The sequence below is a fragment of the Saimiri boliviensis genome, chromosome 12 (assembly GCF_048565385.1).
Source record: "Saimiri boliviensis isolate mSaiBol1 chromosome 12, mSaiBol1.pri, whole genome shotgun sequence".
NCBI lineage: Eukaryota > Metazoa > Chordata > Mammalia > Primates > Cebidae > Saimiri > Saimiri boliviensis.
This window is the reverse complement of record NC_133460.1, coordinates 18,113,516-18,128,711: the sequence shown is the minus strand read 5'-3', so window position 1 is coordinate 18,128,711 and position 15,196 is coordinate 18,113,516. Positions and strand designations below refer to the sequence as shown.

Here is a 15,196-nt window from a genome sequence, read left to right as displayed (position 1 = left end):
ACCTCAGTTCCCTGGTCAGCTAGATAGGGTTATCATAATGGAACCTACTTTGTAAAATTAAATGAGTTAATATATGGAAAGTGCTTAACATGTAGTAAATGCTATCTAAGTGTTTGCAGTAATTATGAGATTGTTTTTCACACTTCAACACTTGCTAATTTCCCTTTGAGACAGAGGACAGAGCAGGCCTCAGGCATAGAACTTAAGGCAAGGTCACTTGAGCCCAGAACTTCGAAGCTGCAGTGAGCTATGATCACACCACGGAACTCTAGCCTGGGTGACAGAGCGAGACCCTGTCTCTAAAACAAACCAAGAGGCCGGGTGCGGTGGCTCACGCCTGTAATCCCAGCACTTTGAAAGGCTGAGGCAGGTGGATCACTTGAGGTCAGGAGTTCGAGGCCAGCCTGGCCAAAATCCCAAAACCCCATCTCTAATAAAAATACAAAAATTAGCTGAGTATGGTGCCACATACTTGTAATCCCAGCTACTTGGGAGAATGAGGCAGGAGAATTGCTTGAACTCAGGAGGCAGAGGTTGGAGTGAGCTGAGATCATGCCACTGCACTCTAGCCTGGGTGAGAAGAGCAAAACTCCATCTCAAAAGAAGAAAACAAACTAAAGAAGATAGGCTGAGTCCAAGTTGGCACCCATTGGGTATCTATGTGAAGGGAACCTAGGGTGTCCTCTTCCTTCCCTCTCTTTCCACTTCTCTGACTCTGGCTTTTATCTTGCAGAGGCTGCAGGGGAGCGAGACCCAGTCTTCAGATTGGGAGGATGCTGAAGACTGGCTTTCAGCTCACAGTTTAAAGTGTCAGAAACTCACCTTGGCTGATCTGATAAGCCAGGGCACAGCAGTGCTGTAAGTCTGAAGCTGTTCCCCATATTCCCACAGCTGCAGTGACACACGCAGCTCCCTGGGCCCTTATGAGACCCCCTCATAAGGCTTTGCTTCTTCAGGGAGGAGGGCACTAATGTTGTGCAGAAAATACGTTTCTCCACCCAGATCATCCGCCACTTTGAGTCAAAGCTTTCTGAGTAAGTACATTTCTCAGTGCCCTCCCAACACCTCAGAGCTCAAGAATTATGTCATTTCGGTTCAGGCATGGTGGCTCCCGCCTATAATCCCAGCACTTTGGGAGGCGGAGGCAGGTGGATCACTTGAGGCCAGGAGTTCAAAACCAGCCTGGCCAACATGGTGAAATCCTGTCTCTATTAAAAATATTTTTTTAAAAAATCAGCCAGGTGTGGCCGGGCGCGGTGGCTCAAGCCTGTAATCCCAGCACTTTGGGAGGCCGAGGCGGGTGGATCACGAGGTCGAGAGATCGAGACCATCCTGGTCAACACGGTGAAACCCCGTCTCTACTAAAAATACAAAAAATTAGCTGGGCATGGTGGCACGTGCCTGTAATCCCAGCTACTCAGGAGGCTGAGGCAGGAGAATTGCCTGAACCCAGGAGGCGGAGGTTGCGGTGAGCCGAGATCGCGCCATTGCACTCCAGCCTGGGTAACAAGAGTGAAACTCCGTCTCAAAAAAAAAAAAAAAAAAAAAATCAGCCAGGTATGGTGGCAGGCACCTGTAATCCCACCTACTCAGGAAGCTGAAGTAGAATTATCGAACTCGGGAGGTGGAGGTTGCAATGAACCAAGATCATGCCATTGCACTCCAGCCTGGGCAGTAAGAGTGAAACTCTGTCTCAAAAAAAAAAAAAAAAAAAAATTAGGTCATTTCAGTAGCCTGGAAGTAACTTTGTTCAAACAGCAATCTCTGTGGGACCTTGGGCAATAGAGTGGGACCCTGTCTCGATGATTTTCAGTGTCAAATTGATTGCATTTATACCTTTGCAAATATATGCCCAAACATGCATCCCCACTCCTAAACCAGATTTTGATAGCACATGTATATTAGTCCATTTTTATGCTGCTGATAGAGACATACCCGAGACTGGGCAATTTATAGAAGAAAGAGGTTTAATGGACTCACAGTTCCACATGGCTGGGGAGGCCTCATAATCATGGCGGAAGATGAAGGAAGAACAAAGGGACACCCTAATCTCTCTTTGCAGCCAGCAAAGAGAGAATGAGAATCAAGAGATAGTGGTTTCCCCTTATAAAACCATCAGATCTCGTGAGACTTAGTCACTACCATGAGAACAGTATGGGGTGGGGGGGAATCTGCTCCCATGATTCAATTATCTCCCACCGAGTTCCCACAACATGTGGGAATCATGGGAGCTGCAATTCAAGACGAGATTTGCTTTGGGACACAGCCAACCACATCAACATGCATACACAGAAATAAATATACACACACAAACATCTCTTCATAAGTAGGCTGCTTGATCAGTAGACAGAATAATACCTAAGATTCCATTCCAGCTGTAGCAATCTGTGATCTGTGATTACTGTTTGCCTAAGGTTTCTTGAAAGTTTATAATAATAATGAATATGTATTAATGTTTCAGAAGTTCTGCTAAGGGCTGCTTGTATTATTTTATTTAATCCTTATAACAGCCCAAAACACTGTGTCACTCTCAAGCCAGCTAACCAAAAGTCAATTGCTAAGTGGCCATTCATGGAATGACCAATTGGTCAAATTTCTCAAAACCATTTAACTGCAGAATTTATAGTAACTTTTATTAGGTGGAAGCTTAAACAGGTTTTAAAGAATTCTGCAATATTTTGGTTTATTAGTTTTCATTGTGAATCCAGAATTTTAAAGAATGTTCTGATTTTCAGAGGATTGGCTTTCAGTAAATTGTCTTTTATCAAATTGACTTGTATAGAATCCTGTTGTTACCTTCATGTTGAAGATGGTGAAACTGGGGCTCAGAAAGGTTACCGCACCTGTCCAAGGCCACACAGCTAGTAGACGGCAGAGCTGAATCTCAGACACAAACATGTTTTATTTTAAAACTCATCCACAGCTGGTCACAGTGGCTCATGCCTGTAATTGCAACACTTTGAGAGGTCAAGGGCAGGGGGATCGCTTCCATTTAGGAGTTCGAGACCAGACTGGGGAAAATTATGAAATCCCAACTCTACAAAAAATACAAAAATTAGCCAGATGTGGTAGTATGCACCTATAGTTCCAGGTACTTAAAGGCTGAGGTGAGGCCGGGCGTGGTGGCTCACGCCTGTAATCCCAGCGCTTTGGGAAGCCAAGGTGAATGGATCACTTGAGGCCAAGAGTTTGAGACCAGCTTGGCCAACATGGTGAAACCCTGTCTCAAAAAAAAAAAAAAAGCTGAGGTGAAAGGGTCACCTAAGCCAAGGGAGGCTGAGACTGCAGTGAGCCATGATTGCACCACTGCCCTCCAGCCTGGGCAACAGAGTGAGACGCTGTCTCAAATAATAAGAAATAATAAAAAAAAAGCTCATCCTCTTAGCTCTATTCATAACTCATGTATTCCTTAAGACTCTACTACCCACCCACTGCCCCATGATCTCATATCCAAAGACCTTTTTTGTCCCTCTCTAGGTCCCCAAATCTCACCTGCCCCCAGTGAGGACAAGTCAATCAAATTCAAGTGATCGAGTCCTTACCTTGTGCACTGTTATATGCTAGTCTCCAGCCAGTCATTGGAATGGCTTGCAATAGGCAAGTTCAAGAAGTTCCCCAGGCTACTCTTCAGAAACTAAGTTTTTTGTTAATCGATCCAGTAGAAACGATTGCCAAACTGCCTCTATTGTGTCTTTATGGTCAGTTTCCAGGAGACTAGGAACAATTTCCACTGAGAAGACACAGATTTGAGCAAATGCAAGGGTGGTCTTCCACCTTCCTCATAAGAACACCCTCCCCCATCCTCCACAGACCTGCCCTCATGGGGCAGCTCACCCCTTGATCCACCAAACCATTGTCATTTATCATGTGCCCTGTGCCACCAATAGAGCAGCACCTATACACTCCATCCCTTTCACAATCCCCTTATACCTAGTCCCTGGCAAACAAATATCTTCAGTTTTGTCTGCTCGATTTTGCCCAGGCTTGAGTGCAGTGGAACAATCATAACTCCATGCAGCCTTAAACTCCTGAGCTCGGACCGGGCGCGGTGGCTCAAGCCTGTAATCCCAGCACTTTGGGAGGCCGAGGTGGGTGGATCACGAGGTCAAGAGATCGAGACCGTCCTGGTCAACATAGTGAAACCCCGTCTCTACTAAAAATACAAAAATTAGCTGGGCATGGTGGCGCGTGCCTGTAATCCCAGCTACTCAGGAGGCTGAGGCAGGAGAATTGCCTGAACCCAGTAGGCGGAGTTTGCCGTGAGCCGAGATCGCGCCATTGCACTCTAGCCTGGGAAACAAGAGCGAAACTCTGTCTCAAAAAAAACAAAACAAAACAAAACAAAAACTCCTGAGCTCAAGTGATCCTCCCACCTCAGCCTTCTGAGTAGCTGAGACTACAGGCATGCACCACCATACCCAGCACATTTTTTTTTTTTTGTAGAGACAGGGTTTTGCTAGGTTGCCCAAGCTTGTCTTGAACTCCTGGCCTCAAGTGATCCTCCCACATCGTCCTCCCGAATAGCCAGGAATACAGGTGTGCACTACAGCACACTTAAAAGGTGCACCACCTTCTTCCAAGACCCTATGCACATTAAAAAAAAAAAAAAAAAAAATCCATAGCTGCCTCCTGTGTAAGTACGTGGCTGTTGCTCAGTGATGACGCTGGCCTTGGGTGATGAGTCTTTCTGATGTCTTCACAGCACTATTGAACTCTATCAACAGAGAATTCAGTGGCTCACAGAAAACAGCAAGAAGGTAACAGACATAGATTTCATTCTTTGCCCCCTTTCACTCATCCCATCTGTGCTTATTAGAACCCTTTCAGTTGCAAATGGTAGACCTCCAATGTAAATTGGCTTATGCTAAAAAAGGTATTAACCTATGTGAATGAAAACCCCAGCCACAGCTGGATCCAGGTGCTCAGATGATGTCACTTCTTTGCCTGTGGTTCTCTGCTTTCCTTTGAGTTGGTTTTATTTTCGGGACATCTCTCTTCAGACATAGGAAGGTGGCGGTCAGCAGCTCCAGTGGAAGGGACCTTACTTCCTGTTCCCTGCACACCTTCCAAATCCTGGGATTGACTCTCATTGACCAATTTACACAAATCATCATAGCTAAGGAGATGAAATCTACTATCTGGCTAGGCCTGGAACTAGTACTCCCTTCTGGGGTGAAAAAAAAAAAACCGGGAGTAAGCGGAAAGAGACTGGGTTAGCCCCCCAGCCCTCATGGACTGAGAAAGGGAGACAGATGGTTGCATGTGGAAGGCCAGGGCACTGTTACCAGAAGGGGGAACAGGTGCTGGACAGGTGAGAATGAAGATGTGCACTAGGCATTTAACTTCAGACCCACAGTGAGATTTAGAAGACTAAGGCTGATCATCTGGATATTACTGTTCTTAAAAGTTTGATTAAGGGCCAGGCGTGGTGGCTCACACCTGTAATCCCAGCACACTGGGGGGCCTAGATAGGCAGATCACCTAAGGTTGGGAGTTCGAGACCAGCCTGGCCAACATGGTGAAACCTCATCTCTACTAAAAATACAAAAAATTAGCCTGGTGTGGTGGTGCGTGCCTGTAAATTCCAGCTACACAGGAGAATGAGGCGGGAAAATCGCTTGAACTCAGGAGGTGGAGGTTGCAGTGAGCCGGGATCATGCCACTGCCCTCCAGTCTGGATGACAGAGTGAGACACTGTCTCAAAGAGAAAAAAAAGTTTGGTTAAGGACCAGGTATAATGTTGTACACCTGTAGTCTCAGCTATTTGAGAGACTGATACAGGAGGATCTCTTGATCTCGGGAGCTCAAGGCTGCAGTGAGCCATGATTGTGCCACTGCCCTCCAGCCTGGGCAACAGAGCAAGACCAGTCTCTTAAAAAAATTTTTTTAATTAAATGTTTTTCTCAGAACCCAAGGGTAGAAGAGTGATCATCGGCAAATGAACCTTTGATTTGCTTTCTTATTTGTTTTAGCTTGATTACCAACTGGCACTATTCTGGCTTCCTGTTTGCTTCCACCCTTAAGCACAATCTTCAACTCTTGCTTTAAACCCTGGGAGAGGCCGATGCTGAAAGTCATGCTCCCTACTCCCAATCCCCACCTCTACTCAACCACTGGTTGTTACCAGTGGGGTGAGTAACAACATAGTGCTAAACCTGCCTGTCCCGCCAATTCCAGGATCTGGTCTATACCTCCCATCCAGAACCTCCTTCACTTGCGTGGATGAGTCGGGTCAGCAGATGCTCATCTTCTGCAGCTATGGCTGGACCCCTCTGGTTGCCCATGGTAACAGGCAGAGAGACCCCAGAGAGATGAAATCCTCCCATACTCCATGGACATCTGCCTAGGGAATGCTGCTTTCACTGACCCACCCCCCTCACCCCATCCTGACACCTTTATCAAAGTAGATGGGGATTGATAGCCCCTTCTTCCTGCCACCTCTTTCTGATGGAGCTACAGAGTTTCTCTGTAGCCTACAGCCCAGATTGGGTCCCAGGGAAGTGATCACCTGTCAGTCAGCTCACTGGATCCCTGGGTGTTGAGGTGGGCAGCCTGGGATGATGACAGACCATCACTGGTCCCCATTCCTGCCCTGCCCTGCCAGTAAGACCCTAGCAAGTGGCCTCGCTCCTCTGGGTCTGTGTCTGCAGAGGATAAAAGGAGAAGTTATAAACTAGTGTTATGCACGCCAAATCTGGTGCACAACCATGCTATTCTGGGCTTCCTAGTTGTAAATATTTTTCAAATTAGTTGCCAAGATTTTTAAATCCTGATATTTCACTTTTATGTCTACTATCAGACTTCTCTTGAAAAATGAGACTATCTGGTATTTCTGGGCTCCAATTCCCTCTTATGTACTTGTCCAGTTATTTCTATGGGATAAATGTCTAGAAATTCAATGGCTAGGTTTAGGAATGAATGTTTTCAATTCCAAAAGCTGTAAAGCCCTCATGGCAGCTTGTTTTTAATGTAAAAGAAATAAAACTGGCTCTAGATTTCAACTTCTTCTTGCCTCCAGATTGGGAATACCCTAGAAAGCCTCATGCTATATTTGGGTCATGATTTCAATGAACATGTATTGAGTGATTGTTGTGTATCAGGCACTGTTCCAGGATTGAGACTACTAACATGACCAGAACTTGCTGAAGGAATGGTTTGCTGCCAGAAGGGGCGGGGAGGGCAGAACATGACCAATACTAAGGTCCTGCCTTCATGGAGCTTACGTGCTAGAAAAAGAAACAAAGCCGAGTAAGGGAACAGAGAGTGGAACAGAAGGACTATTTAAATGGAATGGTTGAGGCTGAGCACAGTGGCTCACACCTGTAATCCCAGCACTTTGGGATGCCGAGGCAGGCAGATCACTTGAGGTCAGGAGTTCGAGACCAGCCTGGCCAAAATCCCAAAATCCCATCTCTACTAAAAACACAAAAATTAGCCAGGCATGGTGGTGCATGCCTGTAATCCCAGCTACTCAGGAGGCTAAGGCAGGAGTATCGCTTGAACCCAGGAGGCAGAGGTTGCAGTAAGCCAAGATCGTGCCACTGCACTCCAGCCTGGGAGACAGAGCGAGACTCTGTCTCAGAAATAAAATAAAATGAACAAATAAATGGAATTGTCGAGGAAACCCACTCTAAAGAGAAGGCATTTGTACAGGCACCTAAAGAAAGTGCAGGTCGGGCGCAGTGGCTCACGCCTGTAATCCCAACATTTTAGAAGGCCGAGGCGGGCGGATCAGGAGGTCAGGAGTTCAAGACAGGCCTGGCTAACTTGGTGAAACCCCGTCTCTACTAAAAATACAAAAATTAGCTGGGTGTGGTGGTGGGTGCCTGTAATTAGCTACTCAGAGGCTGAGGCAGGAGAATAGCTTGAAACCTGAAGGCAGAGTTTGCAGTGAGCCAAAATTGTGCCACTGCGCTCCAGCCTGGGCTATAAAAGTGAAACTCCGTCTCAAAAAAAAAAAAAAAAGAAAGAAAAGAAAAGAAAGTGTAGGGGTGAGCCCTACCAAGATCTTGGGGAGAATGTTCCAGGCAGAGGAGACAGCAAGTCCAGAAGTCCTGGGTTAGGAACAAGCTTGGTATGTTCCAGAAGCAGCACATGGGCCAGTGTAGCAAGCACAGAGTGAGCTCTGTGGAGAAAGGCGACGAGGTTAGATGAGCAGGTTGAAGTCAGGGAAGGCCTGATTCCAAAGGTGACGGCTCTAATACAGCAGGAGAGTGACCTGATCTGACAAGTTTCAAAAGAATCACGCTGGCTGCTGCATAACTTGACTGCACAGAGGGTAGAAATGGAAACAGGAAGACCTCGCTGGGCGAGAACAACAGAGCCTTAGACTCAAGCATTAGTGTCGATGGAATGAGATATGGTAGATTCAGAGCACGGCTGGAAGGCGGGACCAGCAGAACTTGCCAATGGATTGGATAGGTTTGGGGCCAGAGCGCCTGGGCTGGTGTTGAATGGCATTTACTAAGATGGGGAAGACTGAGGGTGAGCAGATTGGAAGAGGAAAACCAAGAAGTCTTGTTTTGGATGTGTGAAGCCTCAGGGACTTAGTAGACATCCAGACAGACAAGTGGAGCAGGATGCTGGGGACACAGCTCTGAAGTTCCAAGAGAAATCTGCTTGAAGACGGACCTCAGATAATCATCCACATTCAGATGATATTCAAAGGCATGACACTCAGATCACTTAGGGAGTGATCACAGAACAGTGGTTTTCCACTGGGGGTGATTTTGCCCCAAGGGGACAGTTGGCAATGTCTGGAGACATTTTTGATTGTCATGGCTGGAGGAGAGGGGATGTTACCGACATCTAGATTAGCAGCAGCTGGGGATGCTGCCCACCATCCTGTAAAGCACAAGGCAGCTCCCTACAACAGATAATTATCCAGCCCAAATGTCAATAGTGCTGAAGTTGGCAAACCCTGGGGTATATAAACAAGAGAGTGGCTGGCTGTGATGGCTGGTGGCTGCAATCTCAGCACTTTGGGAGGCCGAGGCTGGATGATCTCTTGAGGCCAGGAGTTTGAGACCAGCCTGGGCAATACAGTAAGACCCTATCTCTACAAAACATAAAAAGTAGCCAGGTGTGGTGGCACACACCTATTGTTCCAGCTACTTAGAAGACTGAGGCAGGAGGATCACTTGAGCCCAGGATTTCCAGGCTCCAGTGAGCTATGATCGTACCACTGCACACCTGGAGGCTCTTGTTAAAATAAAGACTCTGATTAGGTAAGCCTGGAGTGGGACCGGAGACTCTGCATTTCCAACAAGCTGGAGGATGGTGATGCTGTTGGCCTATGACCCACACCTTCAGAAGCAGGTTCCTAGGGCATGCCGGCATTTAGACTTTGGAACTAGGTGGAGGAGGTCGCTGGGAAAGGAGATTAAGAAAGTCTGGCCAGTGAGTAGAGGGGAAAGTGGGAGAATGTGATGTCCTGGAAGACACATGTACTAAGTGTTTTAATTTGTTAAATTCTTGACACAGTCAAACTGTGCCATATGCTACTCAGAGTTTGAGAAAGTCGAGAATTTGGATTTAACCCTTGGGCTTGGCAAGAGAAAGCCCATCCATCACCTTGACATGTGTGGTTTCAGAGGAATAGGAAGGCGAGAAGCTAACTTGAATGGGTCCCCAGGAGGTAAGGACATGTGGCTAAGATGGAGAGCAGAGAAATGAAGCCACAGCAGGAGGGAGAGGTGGCATCCTGAGAGGTCTGTTTCTTTTTTAAGATGGGCGATATTATAACCTGTTTGTATGGTGATGGAAATTGTACAATCAGTAGGAATGGATAATCCAGGAGAAGGGATGATCACAGAAGCAGAGTTCCTATTTAGCAAGAGAAGATCCATTAATGCAAGTCAAAGATTTGACCTAGAAACTGTTGCTGATTGGCCTTAGATTCATTGTAACTGGAAAGAAGTGTGTGGGTCTATGGGCCGGTAGTTTGGTAGACTCTGCATGGAAAGATTTTTCAAAGATTCTCTTCAGTTTGTTTCTGTTTTCTCAGCAAAATTGGAGGCAAAATCACTTGCTGGGTGAGTGCAGAAAGGGAGTGCTGGAGGTGTGAGAGAAGATGTAAAACACTGTCTGAGAGCAGGAGAGTGAATTGAACAGGAAAATTAGATATCCAATAAAGTAGGATTTAAGGCAAAAAGCACCGAATAGAACCTACCGTCCCTAGACAACTATAAATTTCATATGAATGAAAGCTCCAATCCACAGTGCAGCTATAACAAGATGAACATTTATGTGCAGAGTCAAACAGCATCGACAAATAATACAAGCAGTACTTGACTAGTCGACTTAGGATTTTTCCACTTATGATGAGTTTATCAGGAGGTGGCCCCATCGTAAGTCAAGGAATAATGACTGTAGAGTAATAGCATTTAGAAACATAATTAGAAGCTTGGTTGTTGTGGCACACAGTTGCTTGAGCCCAGGAGTTCCAGACCCGCCTGGGCAACATAGCAAGACCCCATTTCAAAAAGAAGAAAGAAGGAACATAATTAGAAATGCACAGAGATATCATTGCAGCTGGTGAGCTTAACACATCTGCCTTTCATTGGTAGAGCAGGCAAAAAATAAATAAAAGGATATAGAGAAATTAAATCAGATAAACCAATATAAATCGCTATCAAACTTTGTATCTTCAAACAAAGTTTTTCTGTAATCTCCAGATTTTCTCCAGTGAGCATGTATTACTTCACAAGATTGGACAGTAAATATAAGGGAAGCTGGGAGCATTGGTTCATGCTTGTGATCCCAGCACTTTGGGAGGCTAAGGCAGGCAGATCAGGACATCAGGAGTTACAGACCAACCTGGCCAACACAGTGAAACCCCGTCGCTTCTAAAAATACAAAGATTAGCTGGGTGTGGTGGTGGGCAGTGGGCACCTGTAATCCCAGCTACTCGGGAGGCTGAGGCAGGAGAATCGCTTGAACCTGGGAGGCAGAGGTTGCAGTGAGCTGAGATCATGCCACTGCACTCCAGCCTAGGCGACAGAGCTAGACTCCATCTCAGAATAAAATAAAAATAATATTAAAAATAAAAATAAATTATTAAAAATAAACACAAGGGGAAAAAAATTAAAGAATAGGCTGCCGCAAAATACGAGCAGACCATGCCCAGAGCTGAAGTCATGACATTGGGTTTTCTTTTTCCCTTATAAAACGGAGTTTCCATCTGCTGCTGCTTGTCAGGGGTGAAGGAAGTCTTCACATCATTGCATCCACAGAGCGCCTCGGTGCAGGCCTTAGGAGATGCACAGACTTGCACTGGCTATCTCCAAATTCCCTTTTTGGTTTTAGGCATTTGGCCTCATCAAAGGGGCCAGAGTCAGCGTCCTCATAGATGTGTCATCCGTCAGCAGTGGCCCTCAGAAAGAGGAGTTCCAGAAGGACCTCATGGTAAGTCTGTCTGGCACAGAGGACCATCTGGAGCCACCCCCAACCCCCAGCCTTTCCTTCCTGAGCTTTTGGACTAGCTTGTTTATAGCGAATGCAAGATAGGGTGTCTTATAAAGAACAGTTCACACTTAATTAGCACCTGTGGTTACAGAACTATGTGGAATTCTGCAAAACCCAGCCAAAGTCATCTTCAGTTGCAGTGTGAACTTCTAGAATTCTCACCACAGCAGTACCTGCCAGCTAGACTTTGACTCAAGAGCTCCCATGTTTTCCTGGAAAGAGGACATCAAGACTCCTGCATAGCATAGCGCAGGGCTTCTGGCCTTTTCTGGATGGCAGAGCTATTCTGGTTTCTTTGGAGTTATGGTTCCCGGTGGACATTCACCAGGTCTAGCTTGAGAGCAGTGAACAGACTGGTGTTGCCCACTGCTCCATCCCCAACTCATATCCACAGCAGAGAAGATAAGAATGCTGGAGTCAGATGGCTGAAGTCAAATCTCAGCCACCTCCACCACCTCCAGGCTATGGAACTGCGTAACCTAATCTCTCTGTGCCTTACTTACCTCCTCCGTAAAATGGGGATGATAACAGTGGCTACCTAGGGTTGCAGTAAGGGTAAAAGGAGCCTGTGCAAGTGAAGTGCTCAGTGGGAAGTCTGGCCTAGAGAAAAGCCTCTGCAGTGTGAAATGATGTGGAGGGGCTATTTTCTCACAGGTGCCACAGGAGCAATAGCCCATTGTATGTTGTACAGGTCCTAAAGAGGCTCAGTGTGGGGCCATCCTCCAGATTTGTCTCCTGTTCCTGGTCTCAGTGGATGTCAAGGGACAGCTGTCAGAGCAGTCTCCCCCTTTATGACAAGTCCTCAGGACAGAGTTTCCAAAGATCCCCCAGGTGGAGTAGTCTATTAGCCAGGGCAGGGCTCGTGGGGATGACATACAGGTAGAACGTTCAGCTGGCCAGGAAGAAGAGGGAGGAGTTACGGATACTCACCAGCTCCATCTCCAGCTCACGTGCCTTAGAGAGAAACCATGACCCCTGACCTCCGGATGCCACAGGTAAGTGTCAAGGGTCTAGCTATAGCACACACTGAGATGGCAACCCAGATGCTCATCCTACCCGCAGGAGGCCCAGCAGGTGGGAAGCAAATGTTGGCTTGAGGCTGCTGCTAAGCTGAGCCTCAAGCAGCCCTATTTCAGCACAGCTCACACCCCACCCAGAGGGGCCAGCCAAGGCGAGAGAGGCAAAGCCAGGCTCCCCATTCCCCTGGCTCTGGGAGCCAGTGACGCCCTTTTGTCCAACAGAGCCTCATCGATGAGCAGCTGAGCCACAAGGAGAAGCTGTTTGTCCTGTCCTTTGGCACCACCACCAGGTTCCTCTGGCCAGACCCCACGGAAGTCAGCGCATCCACGTGAGTGGCTTTTCTGCCTGACCGTGATGCTGACTTGTTCATTTTCCTCTTAAGCAGCAGAGTCTTTATTGAATGATTCAAATGCAAACCCCAGGACCCTACTAGATAAGTGAGTACAAAGAGACAACTCACAAAAGCAGAAACAAGTTTTGGAAACATGGCCACCTTCATGAGCAGTTCGTAAACTGAAAGATAAGGTGACCACAAGATACTTTTTATCCAGCAAAATAGCAAAGATAGTTTTACTGTGAAAATAACACAATGCATGGTTTTTTAAAATTCCAACAGTATGAAAGGATGATAAATAATAGCAAATTAAGTCTCCCTCTTTTTTCTTTTCTTTTTTTTTTTTTTTTTGAGACAGGATCTCTGTGTTTCTCTCAGCCTGGAGTGCAGTGGCACAATCATAGCTCATTGCAGCTTTGACTGCCTAGGCTTAAGCAATCCTCTCACCTCAGTCTCCTGAGTAGTTGGGACTACAGGCATGTGCCACCACACCCTGCTGAGTTTGTATTGATTTATTTATTTAGATAGGGTCCCTGTTGCCTAGGCTGGAGTACAGTGGTGTCATCTTGGCTCACTGCAACCTCCACCCCTGGATTCAAGTGATTCTCATGTCTCAGCCTCCCAAGTAGCTGGGACTTCAGGCATGGGCCACCATGCCCAGCTAATTTTTTATTTTTTTGGTAGAGATGGGGTTTCACCATGTTGGCCAAGCTGGTCGCAAACTCCTGACTTCAATTGATCTGCCCACCTCGGCCTCCCAAAGTGTTGGGATTACAGGCGTGAGCCACCACGCCTGACCAGTTTATTTTTGTAAAGATGGGATGTTGCCCAGGCTGTTCCTGACCTCCTGGCCTCAAGTGCTCTTCCAGTCTTGGCCTCGAAAAGTGCTGGGACTACAGATGTGAGACGCTGTTCATGGTCCAAAACAGTTTCTTATATCTACTCCCACAAATAAGTCTTTGCACACACATGCATCTGTGTGTTTACCTTCTTATTTTGACATGAACAGGAGCTACATAACACTGCTTTCCAGCTGGTCTTGAACCTGTCAGTGCATACAAAATCTACCTCATTTGCTTTAATGACTGCAGAGTATTCCACTGCATAGATGTCCTTTAGTTGGGGATTTTTAGTCTGGCTTTTTTTTTTTTTAAGGGTTAGGAGGGAGGCATGTAAGAATCTCTACTTATCCATTGAGTAGAAATTTCTTTTCCATGAAAGGAATGTCGTTGACCACCCAACATGTGTTGGTTAGTTACCATACTAGGTACTCTGCATAGATGATTGTATTTAGTATTTATAGCTACCCCATGGAATAGGATTATTAACCTCATTTTGCAGATGAAGAAACAGATTCAGGTTAGGGAAGATGCCGAAAGTGGCAGAGCCAGGACTGGATTCCAGATCCCAGGAAAAGGCACATGCTTTGGCCAGGACCAGTTGCTCATGCCTGTAATCCCATCACTTTGGCAGGTTGAGTTGGGAGGATTGCTTGAGCCCAGGAGTTTGAGACCACCCTTGGCAACACAGTGAGACCCCATCTCTACAAAACATTAAAAAATTAGCCTGGTGTGATGGCATGTGCCTGTAGCTCCAGCTACTTAGGAGGCTGAGGTGAGAGGTTTGGTTGAGACTGGGAGGGAGGCTGAGGCTGTAGTGAGCTATGATTGTGCTACCACATGTCTGTCTAGGCGACAGAGAGAGACCCTGTCTCCAAAAAAATTAAAAAGTTAAAAAAAGTATGTGTGTAGATTACTAGCAGGGAAGCCCCCTCACCAGCACTAGATGTAAAGAGGAGCCCTTCCAGGTAGAGAAATTCCCACTTCTGGCAGCTCTGGCTTTGAATCCCAACCCCAACAGTCACTGTGACTCTCTGATTTGCAGAACAAGGCCAATCCTACTCACTCCTCACAGAACTCTTATGAAGATGAAAATGAAGTTCCTGGCAAGTGCCAGGTGCTCAATGAACAAGAACATTTTAAACTGATTTCCACTTTCGGTGGAGCACTGATCTCTGGGTTGTTAGGGATGGTAGCCAAAGTTCTGCGCCTTCAGGACCTCCTCGACTGCTCTTGTCACATCCCTGTCATATGTTTACCATGTGTACTATTGTTTATTTTTTTAATTTTTTTTTTGTTTGTTTTTGAGATGGATCTCACTCTGTTACCCAGGCTGGAGTGCAGTGGTGCAATCTTAGCTCACCGCAACCTCTGCTTCCTGGGTTCAAGCAATTCTCCTGCCTCAGCCTCCCAAGTAGCTGGGATTACAGGTGCTGCCACCAAGCCCAGCTAATTTTTTGTGTGTTTTTAGTAGAGACAGGGTTTCACCATGTTGGCCAGGCTTGTCTGGAACTTCTGACCTCCAGTGATCCACCCC

At 46.5% G+C, this 15,196-nt stretch overlaps 1 protein-coding gene across 4 annotated transcripts in view; it reads left to right on the top strand.

The window, feature by feature from the left end:
• Positions 1–15,196, top strand: part of VWA3A (von Willebrand factor A domain containing 3A) — a 67,559-nt gene that overhangs the window by 10,299 nt on the left and 42,064 nt on the right. For all 4 annotated transcript variants that reach the window (XM_074381949.1, XM_039478452.2, XM_074381950.1 and 1 more), the window contains exons 3-7: positions 734–858; positions 957–1,034; positions 4,703–4,757; positions 11,308–11,406; positions 12,708–12,814. In XM_074381949.1, coding sequence (XP_074238050.1) covers positions 734–858; positions 957–1,034; positions 4,703–4,757; positions 11,308–11,406; positions 12,708–12,814 — 464 coding nt within the window. The remainder of the gene's footprint in view (positions 1–733; positions 859–956; positions 1,035–4,702; positions 4,758–11,307; positions 11,407–12,707; positions 12,815–15,196) is intronic.